This window comes from Bombus impatiens, unplaced genomic scaffold (assembly GCF_000188095.3).
Source record: "Bombus impatiens unplaced genomic scaffold, BIMP_2.2 scf_0058, whole genome shotgun sequence".
NCBI classification, from domain to species: domain Eukaryota; kingdom Metazoa; phylum Arthropoda; class Insecta; order Hymenoptera; family Apidae; genus Bombus; species Bombus impatiens.
The window spans coordinates 57,355-71,893 of record NT_176477.1 but is presented as its reverse complement, the minus strand read 5'-3'; the positions used below and the strand labels follow the sequence as shown (position 1 = coordinate 71,893).

Here is a 14,539-nt window from a genome sequence, read left to right as displayed (position 1 = left end):
GAATTGGGCATTATCAAATACAAATTGTGATAATGTTAAAGTATCTTTTAGCCGATATGACGTTAGAGCCTGTTCTTACTTCAGTTACTATCAAAGGGATTCGTAAAACAAGAGGTTCAATTAATAATTCAATAATAGAGTGTCGATCCCATTGTTTCCTCTGGAATAGGTTATGCATATATAAGTATTTGAATTCGAAATTTTAATAACAGTATGTGAATATCACTAAAATGTGTACATATATAAATTAATAGGAAATCAACATTTGTCACCTGTTTATATCGTTACTTGCTGTGAGTGTACTTATCTGCCTCATAGTGTAGAAATTAAGTAACTGTAAGTAAGATGAAAAGATTTTCAAATAACAAAACTGTTTCATAGAGCTTGGCATCTACAAATATCAATTTTGTCGTTGCAAATTACTTTTCAAACATTCGAACGTAATTGTATCGCATCGTTAGAAATAATAGTGTAGTATCATGGATGAGGTGTATGGGGGGTGTTGTACGGATTATAAACAAGCGGTTGCTGAGCGTGTATGTAGTGAGGCTAAGACAAAAGACATGGGGTTGCTAGGGGACAATAAACGAATTAACAGCAGTATGAGTTTAGATGTCAGAGAGTGCGGATTGCGTTGATGAGAGTCGTTGATTAATTATTCAGTTGTGTTAATTATTATACGTTTACTGCGATTCGTTCATGTTTAACATTATTCTCTGTTCAATTAACACCTGTTCAATCTACTTATCATTAATAAACTAATTAAAGTAGTTACGATACTACAATAGGATACTTTTGGAGCAGTAGCGTTACGTATTATCCGTATCTTTCGCGTCTTTCGTGATATCTTTTTCTCAAAATTTAAAAGCGATACTCGGAGTAACATTTATTCAGTAAAAAGTTAATGGGAAATTAATATTTTTGGAGCGAATTTTGCTAGCTTTACTAATCAGCGTATACCAGGTTGAAGCAGCGCTATTGATTTTTAGAGAAGCAAGCCTGCTGGTTTGTACGTGGTAATTCCTCCTTTCCCCTTCGTCAAGTTTTCGAGAAGGGTCACTCCATAATTTGAATATACAGCACCCGTTTATACTCGTGCCGGCGAATTTTGAGTTTGCTATATTTGACCGACCATATGGTTCGTTTTACCCTAGTCGCCCTTAGCCGTAAGGTTTCAGGCATTCCATTCGTTTTCTGCTTTGCAATACTACTTTCATCGAAAATCATTTGTCAATTTTTTCGCTTTTCGTATTTAGGTACAAACATATTAGGAATAATACTTTCTTAAAAGCTTTTGATATTACAAGTGATTATTTTATATATCCTGATACTTTTTACACGTATATATACATATTACAAAGAGAACTATATTATTTAAAATTAAATATCGCTTTATTATTCAACAATCGCTCAAAAGTATTCGAACTCTTACTTATCTTCGATAGCGTGTAATTTAATTAGAAAACTAAACTTTAATTTTATTATCACGATTATAAGCAGGTACATGTGGATGCGCCATATTAAGATATGATAAAATTAATTTTTAGAAACTAACGTATGGCATTTGTATATAGCATTTGTATACAGAGCGTATTATTATAATTCTGAAACGAAAACCGATATAGATAGGAAAACCTACTCTTTAAAGTTTATTCGTCTTTCAACCTTCAACAAATACGATGTGTTATAAAAAGCGTTCTTAACACTAAACATGTTTTTCCCGAAGCGTGATTTCTTGTGTGAAAACCTGTATTTAAGTAACGTGGGCTTTAAGGACGAGCCACCATCCTATTTTTAAATCGACCCTATGACTGTTCGTTGATATTCGTTCGTCGTGGAAGTTTGCCAAGTTACGAAGGTGCTATAGTTGAGATCTCGATGACTGCAGTTTTAGTCGGAACGGTTCGGGGAACGGTTCTTGGTAAACACTTTAACGATAAAGCCGCGAATCCTTCGCTCTCTGCAAGAGGTTCGCAAACGTTAGTAATAACAATATGTATGCAGTAAAGTAAGCATTTGGACGAGATCAGTAACGTTCATGAAACTATCGCTTCCCCAGTTTGTATGTATTTGCGCAGCTATGGCTTCAAAAGTTATTACAAGTCATCATACTTAATTAAAAAGTGTGACAATGAAAAGAGAAAAGATTTAACAAATTTTAAACCTAGCAAATCTTCATATTAGATTTTGATAAATTTGAATCGTTCAAAAATTATAGTCGAAGGACAGAAAGCAACACCGAACTATTTATTTGAACATTTGATCAAAATTCACTTATAACAATAAATAATAAGATTATCATTGAGATTTCGACTTCAGAACACGGTTTGTTACATCGTTCAACATGTATCTAATTTCCAATCTTCAATAATTTCAAATCAATTTCTAATTTTCCAATCTTCAGTAGGTGATTTCTGTAGACATTTACGAGCTAAACACGAATCTGCAAACCGGTTTTCCCTAAACCCTGCAGTTTTCGAAAAAAATCAATTTTAAGAAGAATTGCATATCTTCAACTTTGGAGATGTTGCGTGCTTTTACAGTAACATTATCGAGTTGCGATTGAAACGAAAAAATTCTGTGACCTCTCCTGAATAAAATGATATGTACTGTTATTGCATTATAAACATTTATAGATGTTTAAATGCACTGTTTTTTATTTACATTTTCCAATTCATTCCAAAAGCTACAGGTCTAGAAGAAAATCTAATATTAGTACGCGATAGAACAGATTTATGTTAAGGAAAGCATTAAGAAAAGCGTTAAGAAAAGCTAGAAAATCACCTTTTGATTTAAATGCAAAAGCGAAACGTAATATCATATTCGACAGAATACAGGGCGGCGACAGTGGTACTCAACGTTGACGGATGCTTTGCCTACCGTTCGGCATACCGGAACCGTTAAATGCGCGCGGTCGTTAGCCGCCGGCATTGAGTGCCATTGCCGTAGCCACGTGTTTTGCCAAACTTCTTCGTTTTTTCATTGGAATTAAAAGGTGACTTTCTAGTTTTTCTTTATCCTTTCCTTAGCAAAAATGTCTGCTCTATCGCGTAATAATGTTAGAATTTCCTTTAGTCCTTTAGTTTTTTAAATAAATCGGAAAATGTAAGCAAAAAGTGGTCCGTTTTAGGTGTCCTTTTCACCTTGATCATCGTTTAAAAATATTTAAATATTTAGAATGCAGTAACGGTACATATCCTTTTATTCGGGAGAGTCCACAGTATTTTGTCGTCTCAACCGCAACTCGATATTTGTTACTGTAAAAAGCACAAAACATCTTCAAAGTTGAAAATTTGCAATTTTTTTCAAACCTGATTTTTTTCAATAACTGTGGCTTCTGGGAAAGAAACAGTTTGCAGATTCGTGTTTAGCTCAAAAGTTTACAAGATCCATCTACTGAAGGTTGCATCATCGGAAAAAAGTTAAAATTTGTTAAACAGTGTTATGGAATTAATACTAATGCTATTAATTAATACCAAATTCTTTTATAATAGCATAACAGTAATAAATTTGGTAATAAAACACAAATTGAAATTTTATAAGTTGCAGATAAATTAGCTCTGTCTACTGTATTTGATGTGTATTTGTAAAATTACAAAAGCTGTCAAACAACTTACAAAAACATACATGCAAGCCTGTAACAGATAATTATTTGTCAATTCAATTCACTAATATCCTTTGTTTCCGTATGAATAATCTGATATATTTGTATGGTAGAAATATTAGATTTAATTGTACCGTAAGATTAGACGTGGAAATTACATCTACTAAGCTATGTATACTATACGTACATACGTATGTTTCATAGATATATACTTGTAACCCTTTCTTTTTTAATATAAATTTTAATTTTCATTCTCGGCACGATTTATGGATAGTAACGAGGCGTATGCCGCCTTTAATCGTTGTATCGTGAAAACGGATTCTAGATACTATATACTATATATTATACGCTATAAAAAGAGTATAAAATGAAATTTTTTCCTCCGAGACTTAGTTTTCGAGATATTCAAAATTGAAAATTTGTCAATTGCACGTACTCGAACTTGGTTAATTACCAATTGGGTACGTATGAACGACCAATAAGATGTTATTGTAGATGCAAAAATAAGTAAAAGATTGAGAATAACATTTTTCCGCTTAGGGTTTCATTTTCATGAAAATAGAGTTTAGTTAAGAATCGGCCTTAATATACCTTAATATACCACGCGTATGATACATTTTCAAATTTATATTTCTCGAAAACAAAGCTTCTTGTGAACAAGTTTTATCGTACATTTTCGACTTACTTTCACACATAGAATGACCCCCTGTCCATTATTTAGTTCTATCCAGGTCGGAATTTGTCACGTTCAATTATGCTTGATGAATTTTCAAACTTGATTTTTTCGAAAACAAAGCCACGAACGAACAAATTGTACTGTATACTTCTCTCTTATCTCTCCACAAAGAACCGCCACTCATCCGCTTGACGTGTTTTTGGGGTCGCCTGCATATAACCTGTACATACATTACTATACATAGCTACACATATGTATTAAATAGTGTCGATTACTTTCACCATTTAACTATATAAAATAAATGGTTGTAGGCTCGATAAACGCACATGCTCTACTATTATTTTATCGACATGCAGTATATTTAATTTTTTTTTTATATTTTTGTAGAAATGATATTTCTATAAATCGTAACATACATTTGTTCAATCGTGTTCAATCTTTATATCCCTCGATCATTCTGTTTAAGCACTTAAGTTATTATATTGTCACAAGTGCATCAATACGTCAATTACCATTGTTTCAGTATCTACATCTACACTATCACATCTCTATCGGTAAAGTGTAAACGAAATTCAATTATCTTTAGTATAGTAATAATTATGTACACGAATGAATTAAAAACTAACAATATTATAAGTACATATATGTATGTATATAACACTCAGTAATAACAATAAGTACTAATTAATATAATTTATACGGTATCCTATTGCATTATTGCTCGGATGCTTAACAACAACAGTTTGTGTATGTGTAAATGGATGTATAATGGCTGTATAATGGCTGTATAATCTTAATGCCGCTGCCGTAAAAGGGTTAATTGCAAAAAGACATTGCAGTCGTATCCAACTTTTAATTCTGCGATCTTGTTTTAATCTTAAACTTGTCGAATTGAAAAGTATATGGTATAGTATAGTATACTATATAAGTATATATACTTATATAGTACGTAACTGTTTGCTTTAGCATCAGTATCTATCACAGATGCATCAATGGTGCATATACCGTAGGATGCGTCAACGTTCGCAAACATTCGCGAGCGTAGTGTTCAGTGCTCGTGGTCATGCGCGTCACGTTAATCTACCGGTATTCGCCGGTATTCTTCCACGGCGCGTCGTGTTGCGTTGCGTCAGATAGAGACGCGGTTTTGTACTAGCAATAATAGCGGTACTTACCACATCCTTCTATTCGACCGTGTAATCAGCCTCAGATAAAAGCATATTATTCCCTATTTTCGATTTATTTTTGCATAAGATACTATCACTGCCTATATGCATGTACAGGGTGGTTAGTAACTGGTGGTACAAGCGGAAAGGGGGTGATTCTACGCGAGAAAAGAAGTCGAAAATATAGAATAAAAATCTTTTTTTTCATTTTTCCATCGAGGCAACGATCTACAATGAGATCCGTTATAACGAGACGCGATAAAGTGCACGCGTACCGAGCGAAAATTCAAAGTCGATTTTCTCCAAAACAAAGCCTCAAACGAAAAATTTTTATTTCCGCTTGTACCACCAGTTACCAACCACCCTGTATATATGTATACGATATATGTATACGATACCTACACTCTGCAGATTGTAAACATGATAATTTGTATTTACGTGTTAAAATCATATTAGTTCTAAAAATATATTCGCAACATTTCGTTTTCGACTTTTAATCACAGAGTTAATAGCGATGTTTCTTATTTATCAAAAAGAATTTAAAATATTTACATAAAAAAATTAATTATCTACAATTGTTTCTTTTAGAAGTAGACATTTAGATTGAAAAATATTTTTCGTAGTTATCGTAGTTCGTTTGCTGCGGTCGTTCATAACATAACATAAGTAAAATACGAAGCAACAGAAGTAGCCATTCGTTGAAATATTAAATCTATTCGTGTATCCTGCGCGATGATGATTTACCGTTAGCTGATTACAGACGGCGACTACAAAGTGCGCCAACTATTTAAAAGGAATATTTAGGCATCAATCGTTTAACATTTAACGTTTAACGTTTATCACAATGTTGTAGATGTGTTTGAAACTTTGATAGCGGCCTTGGAAGCTACAAGAAAATCGTTCGCCTTGAAATGATTTGAATATCTTTTGTATAATAATCGTTTGTTAAAAAGCTAACATAACGAAATGTTATAATATGACATATATGGTTATATGTATAACGGAATAACATTATTGCCTAGTACCTATTATATATGTGTATAACGAAGTAAGTACTCAGATTTGGACTATTCGGGTGAAGAAGTAATGAAGTTTTAAAATTTCGGATTATTCTCATATGTGTTATGAGTTATTACAATTTATACACAATTTATACACAAAAACATTTATCGCAGTGAACAATAACTACACAAAAACATGGCTATAAGTTGCTGTAGGTGACTATAAGTGGCTGTAAATAAATGACAAAATAATGAATTGTAGTACATATGTAATTAGCTGAAAAATGAAAGTAATATTCATGCATTCATGTTTAGCTTTCTGTTGCAGGTGATATTAAAGAACATGCGTCACTTTCGCTGAGTCGTGGCTGGCGAGAAAAGGGGAAACTTGTAAAAACAAGTAAGTAAGTACTTTAGCTAAATTAATGAAGAATGCAGAACCGGCGGCAATACACGATTTCTCAATATGTATGGAAACTTTACTCGAAACCGGTCCATATACGCAGAGAATGAAGCCAGCCAGAATAATCTGAGTTTATCGATCGACTCTTAGTTGCCAACTTGGCAACGGTAAACTCCCGGAATTACGAATGAAATGTTCTACATAGTGAAACAGTTGGCAAATCAGGCCTGCTTTTCATACCTTTGCAAGATCCTTGTCATATACCTTTTATATGATATACGGAATTCCGTCTTCCTTCCCGAATGTTTTATATTTAGTATCTAATTTTCTCTGAAAACGATGAATTGCGATCAACATTATATTATAGTATATTATTACTATGCGAATAATATTGAATTATTTGTATTTAATTAGTATGTTATTTAATTAAGAACGCGTACTGACTGAAAGTGTCATTTATACAAATAAAGGAATATGTATATATATTATATTATGGCATTATAGAAACGCGTGAGGGCGAGCGATAGAGAATAGAGAAAAGTACCTCCATTGCCCTTGTGTCGCTCCGCGGCACTTTCCAACGCACTATACATAATATGTATGAGGATTGCGCTAGTATAGCGGTCCAAACACGTTTCTGAATATCATATACAATATTGAAAATATACATATATATATATATATATATATATATATATTGCACAGTACATACAGAAACCACGATCGTATCGTCTCGTTTGTGCAGGCAGTTCTTCACTGTTGAGCGTTGAGTCACACAGACGAGCGTTAATCGCACTTAAGACTATACGATAAAGCTGGACGGAAATGCTCGATAACTTTTACCACGAATCCCGTGTCAAACTTGAACGCGATCATACCATTGCCATTATACCGTTGTACAATATCGGCAATTTGTTTGCGCGCTCTCTCGTAATCCGTGCAACGGAAATTTAAGTCTGTTACATTTACGCGAAGCTCCTATATAGTTCCATGCGAACAAACAATGCTTTGAAATCGTTCTACTTGTAATTGTGACGAGACTGTGACAATTAGTTGTAAGCTTTGAAAATCCTTGACGATCTAAATTACATAATTTCGTTCGACTAATTCATAAATTAATTTACAAATATTTATGTCAATTAATTAAATTAGTTATTATTCTAAGACTTTTAGTTTCCCACTTTTTGTCTTTTATATTGAAATTATGAAATAAAATGTTTCCCGCATAAATTGCTTTCATACGTACATTTCATCTTTTTAGAATCTTCGATGTACATTTTAAATCATTGCTAATTGTAATCGCGGTTATTCAAAAACAAACGAGGAATAATGTATAGAGTGCAGGAAACAACGTCCATTGCGTTCAAAGCTGCACGATTTATGTATGTATGCGTATGTAGTTCTGGCTTCCAGAACACCCTTCTATCAGTGGTTCCCAGTCACTTATTGGACATTTGCATAAAATTTCGAACGAACATTTTTTATTCTTTTTCAAAGTAATAAGTGGTAGAAATTACGCGATTCTAAATGGTATTTGTAGATTTCGATATTTATAAGAAAAAATTTCGTTACGTTACGTTAATATTTTGATATGTTGTAAACTCAGAAGACTGAGAGTTACTGATCCAAGTCGTGGAAACGCTATTGATAGAATTTGTGGAAACAGAGGGCAGTTGAGAAGAATTGAAAAGGTTACAAGAGTAGGCAGGCAAGGTTTTTTGGTATAAAGGTTGCGTACGGTTGTCGGCATCGGACTTGTAGTCGCTGTTATTAAATGAAGAACAGTCAGACTCGTCGCAGGGCTACATTTTATAATGTGTGACACGTATTTCTAAACTGATGCGACGGGACTGGTTTAATGTTCGATCGATCGGCTCGGTCTAAGTAGCTAAACAGTACGGGGTCGGTGATGCTTATTGTAAGATCATGGATAGTGAATCACCCTCGACCATCAGGTATATACCTACGTACGTTCTTTAGGTATGCTGTTATCAAGCTTGGTCAGGGAGGGAACTAATCCAGCGATGCCGACGGTAGAATGAAATGGACAGGGGAAATTGTGAGAAAATCGATACAGTAAACTGCGTTTTTTGATTCAATGAAATACGATATAAATGAATTTTTCGAATTTCGAGCAAAGAAATAAATATAATATAATATTATATATATGTTTGTAAATGTGAATATATATATTTTTATAATTCTAGCTTGTAATCGTAGCCCATTTTGTGCCACTGTATAGAAACAGAAAAATGTCACTTTTTCTGCTATTATCCAATATTCACTTTTTACTTTCAACTTTGTCATGTTCTCTCTTCTTTCCTTTTTCAAATGTTTTAATCTTTATTCTGAAAGTCGCAAAACTCGATCAACACCTCAAATACCTCGATAAACACTACCTCAAAATGTTTTAAACTAGAAACGACCAGCTAACTTTTTCCTTAGGTCAAAAATACAAATTTTTGCTTCCAGAAATTGAAATAATATATGTATTGACTGATATCTGACTGATATAAAATATATATTTTGCACCGAGTACATATTCCGAACAGAAAATAAAAATTTGTCATCTTTCGTAATTCTTCGTTCACTTTTTTAAATTGTTGTTTTTATTGATCCTATGAAATATATTATTCAATTTTTAAAAAGCGGAAGCAAAATAAAACAGAAAAATAGAATTCAGTAAAAATAAAAAGGAAAAATAGAAATAAAAAAATGTATCGTCTTTTGATTTAAATATAATTAGCGTCACATTGATATTGATAAAGGAGGAAAAGAAAGATAATCTAACCTCAACCAAGTAAAATGAAAGAAGGGCAGAAATGTAGAATTATGTAACATAATGTAATATTAGTTAACGAATACCCGTACATATGTATTATGATATCCATTTACTTAACTTAACAGTGGAAGAATAATAGGTATAACAAGGCTCACCCTTTTTTCCTCGTAGTTTGCATTAGTAATACAGTTTATAAATATGTAAATAACTATCAAGTAACTTTAGAGTAATCTATATATATTTTATAGTTAGGTACAAGGACCTTATCGAATCGCTTTTCTTTTTGACATATTTTGATACAATAAGGATTTCAGACAAAAAACGTACTTGAATAATTGTGCAAGAATTTATTATTAACGTGGTACGTGATATATCTTGCAGTTTTATATATATAATGAAAACCTCATACTCGACACATATTCGTGCTTCTTGAAAGGTATAGTTATCAGCGCAAATCCAATATACGTATAATATATACATTTTTACATTATATCATCAAATGTAAGACTGAATGTATTCAAGGACTTTCGAGCAATGAAAACATTATTAACATGTACTACCGTATAATATTCATTACGTGTTACATGTTACAATATATTAGACTATTACAAAAATCAATGCCTTGTTTCGAAATCTCCAATAAGGGTAAAGGTACCTTATAAGAATAAGAATACTTTATCGAGAATTAAAAGTCTAATAAATACGTATAAAAGTATAATATTATTTTAGAAATCTGCTACAATTTTACTTTAACCTTTAAAAGAGTATATATATGTAATTGCATGTTATTTTACAATATATACCTACATAATAAATTTTTTCAAACCATATTTTAAATGATCTAACTCATATTTATATATTATATCATAAATCAAGCCGGTTTCAAGTAGGTGACAAATATTTGAAACATTTTACAATATCTTATAATATGTAATTTGTATCGGATAGGTTACATTTATTAAATAGTATATCATAATGTATAGTATTAATATGTAATATTATATAAGATATATAATATAATATATAATGTTATGTTATGTCTAGACATATTACAAAAATTATCTATATTATTTAACCCTTTTAGTGCCAATGACTATCGCTGCGTATGCGATGGACGCCTTACTACTCGCATCGTCAGAGTACTTTATGCCAAAATAAATTTATAAAACGTTGTAAATCTTTGAATTTTTCTGCGGAAGCCCTGTGTGAGATATTCCACAAACTGAAAAAATTGTTTATGGGTTTAACTTTTTGTTACATTTCGCGATGATTGATACCGACACTCCGTATACGCTATTGCCATAAGATAAAAGTTCGACACGGGAGATTTGCTTGAGATCGTAATCACAGGTTTTAGGTAACACTGTTTGTAACAGAATATCTCCTTATGTTTCACAAAATGATCTTGCATCAACAGGGCGAGAATAAAATTTTTGGTGGGCCAGTGCGAAGATCGCGCACAATTTGTAATCTGTATAACAAAGGACTACAGGATGTATTTATTAGTAACCATCAATGCTATGTAAATTATTTGTGTGACTAATAATAAGTAAATAATACACATTCACTATAATAATATTAACTATAAATGTTTATAATAATATTAGAACGTTATTTCTGTGATGTCATACTAGCTACACTAATCACTTGTTTTCTCAACACTTTGTTCTCAACGCTGTTTCTAATCACTTGTTTCTACAAGAAAATTGATAGCTCCATTTTACTTAATGATTTTGAATAAGTATTACTAGTATGATTTTCAACACATTTTGACCAACCAATTGAAATACAATTGGCATTAATTTATTCTCCTTTATTTCGTACTATGTTCCTTTTTAATTTTGAAAATATCATTCTTACTTTTCTTTCTGACTTTTCCTCAAATCTTATCAAATCATACCAATTGATTCGGTATTTTTCGCTTAGGTACAATTCTTTTGGTAGCCACTAATGGTTGACATAACGTTTAAACAATTTGTTAAATCGTTTATTTTTCAGTAATAATGTATAATTAATCTACACTAGAAAATACTAATATTTCTTTAATATTTCTTATTTCTTAGATCGTATATTAGTATATTTATATGCGTATCCGTAACTGAAATTTCAGAAAAATGTTGTGAGGACAGAAAATTATCAATTGCAAGCTTGATGTGGGTAGTGTATATAGTATACAGTATACATAAACCAATTGAGAACCTTTATTCGCGCAGACGATCCGTATTCGGGACGCAGCTGCAAACATTTGCGCAGCCAAAATCGCGCAGATTACGGTCACGTGACCGACAGTTATGGTGGGAATCGGAACGACCCAATTAGAGTGCGGCTACTATCCCCACTCTAGATTGCGCGAACAAAGAGACAAAGCTACTTCATTCGCGTCGACGGTCGCTGCCACTAGAAAGTCGTTGGCAGTTGGTGGGTGCGGTTGTTGTGTGAGTCGGAAAAAAGTGTGTCGATTGAGTTTCGCGAGAAAGTTTTGCCCGGTTACAAGGTGCACTAAGTGAAGCGTAGAAGAAAAGAAGGTTATTGTTGCTGCGTTCTTTGAATTTTACGTTTCATCGTTTTAACGAATCTCTGTGGTATATCTCAGAGATCGATTGGGAGAAACGAGTTGGAACGCGTTCACGATCGAAAAAGTTACGATCGTCACGACATCTCTGATTTACGACAGATTAATTTCGTCGCTTTTGGGAGACCATCCCAACGAAATTTGAAAATTCTAAAACAGAAGATACGCGCGACTATCGCCGAGACTTTTAAGATTGGAACAAATTGTGTCATATCTTAGTCGATATTTGCGAAAGAACAATCGAAAAGCGCTCAGTATTTCTTTTCGCGCTGGAGCGTCGACGAACGAATACTAAACGCGATCGTGCGACGTGGCGGCGACGCCATTTTGTGAAGACTCCTGTGTGCGAACCGCGAGCAACAACGGCCTCTCTCGAGCCGTGACCTCTCGAATCACGGAAGGAATAGTGCTTTCTTTTGATCGCGTCCTCTCACGTCTCTATCGGGCGAGAAAACAACGGAAGAAGTGGAAGAAAAGGAAGAGTGGTACTGTATTATCAGCAAAATTCTATCATAGACCGTTCGTCCTGGGTCGCATTGCATACCAACCATGAGACTGGAAATTGTGTCAGCGGCGGATTTTTTGGTGCATCTACTGCGTCTTCAGACAGGTCAACTGTCTGAACGTCAGCTGGAGATGTTCAAGTCCTCTTTGACGGAGGTTTTGCGTCATCGTTACAGGGATCACTGGTTCCCAGATCGACCAAATCGTGGTTCCGGTTACCGTTGCATACGTATCAACGGTAAAATGGATCCAGTCATTGCACAGGCAGGTGCTAACGTCGGTTTACTGCCAACGGTATTGCATAGCTTGTTTCCAAGCGAGCTCACCATGTGGATCGATCCATCGGAAGTATCCTACAGAATCGGTGAAAACGGGTCTATTTGCGTTTTATACGAACGTACAGAACCTGAACCGGAAGAATCTCATCAGCACCAACATCAGCATCAACATCATCAACAGCAACAGCAACAACAGCAGCAGCAATTCGAAAGTTGCAAGGATTCGTTGTTATTGGAGCATTCGCAATTTAGCGAGCAGATCGCCGCGTTCGTTTCCAGTTGAAGCGTTTTTCTACGTAAATTCATCGATGCAACAACACTAGCATCTTGTTTCGTTTTCACTGGACGTGCATCACGCTCTCGGATTGATCAAAGCACATGGGTTTCATGATATGTGATGGCGTTCCTCCGGTCGGGTGAATGTTTGACTCGTGCACACGAACGCGCAATTTTACTCTGTATAAGTCGAGTTTCGAAGGAAATGAAGTGTGCATTGTTCTATCTAAATAAGGACAACAAACGTGTAAAAAAAGTGTTTAACCGTTTTTTTTTGGCTAAAGTTGATTTAACCGAAAAAATTCGTCCAATACGTATCGTTCGACGAGCTTTTGTCGGAATCCCAGCGATCGTTATCACGACCGACTCTAGTCCAACCGTACACATACATATGTGTCATCCTGAATTTTTGTCAACCATACGAAAGAGGAAGAGAGGATATTCATGGCAAGAAGAGCACCATCATCGTTTGAATATTCGAGGAGAATATTGCGCGTTCGCGTAACGACGATGTCTAACTAGACCAGTGGTCCTCATACGTTTTGGCGTATTTCACGAGAAGATCCAGTTTTTCCAGCTTTTTCTGTTGAAAATACCGACTGCTAGCGAGATCGCGCCCGCAAATGTGAGAAAATAATATATGGGCGAGCTCCGCTCCGAGGGTCTCTCTCAGACCGACAAATTGATCTCAGCTCACCTCCCGCGTACTTCCGTTTATCTCGAAAAGAAGTTACGTCTGGAGTGGGGGAACAACGAACCAGTCTGTGGCCCTCTCTCTGTTCTCGTGAGAGGAAAAGCGAAACAAGCTTCTCTCCCCTCTCCCCCTCTCATGGAAAGGATTCAACAATGTGTTTTTATCGTCGCAAATCTCTTTTCTTCCACGAACGTTTTTTATCTATCAATCTAATTGATTATTCTGAACCCTCTCGTGTTCCGATGTTCTTGGTATGCTTTCCCTCCGCTGATGAAAGTCGAAGGACGAACATCGAGGACGAAGATGACAAAAGAAGCAATTGGTTTTCCAGTGAAAAATTGACGAATAACATGTATACTGCATTCTCTCTTCTATCCGCATGGTCAATACGCTGGTTGAGCTTCAAGGATTTTTTTTCTCTCTAACCTCGCACGGTCAATGCAAATTACCACCGAGTCACACACATACGAGTATACCAAACACATACCAAGAAAAACCAATATATATATGTTTCCGTCGCCACTTTGTCCAACATACAGAAGAGACCTGTTACTATAAACGATTATCAATCTGTGTCAACCTT

At 34.5% G+C, this 14,539-nt stretch overlaps 2 protein-coding genes across 3 annotated transcripts in view; both read left to right on the top strand.

Annotated features, from left to right (window-relative positions):
* LOC100748798 (inositol-pentakisphosphate 2-kinase) overlaps positions 1-14,539 on the top strand; it is an 81,625-nt gene that overhangs the window by 29,201 nt on the left and 37,885 nt on the right. The window contains exon 2 of one of the 2 annotated variants that reach the window (XM_012393389.3): positions 6,776-6,847. The gene's annotated coding sequence lies outside the window, so the exon portion shown is untranslated. Of the gene's footprint in view, positions 1-6,775; positions 6,852-14,539 lie in introns of both variants that reach the window. The other variant, XM_012393395.3, reaches the window with a different exon arrangement.
* LOC100748912 (protein BTG2-like) lies at positions 11,993-14,420 on the top strand. Its single transcript, XM_012393420.3, has one exon. The coding sequence runs from the start codon at positions 12,754-12,756 to the stop codon at positions 13,267-13,269; it is 516 nt and encodes a 171-aa protein (XP_012248843.1). The 5' UTR covers positions 11,993-12,753; the 3' UTR covers positions 13,270-14,420.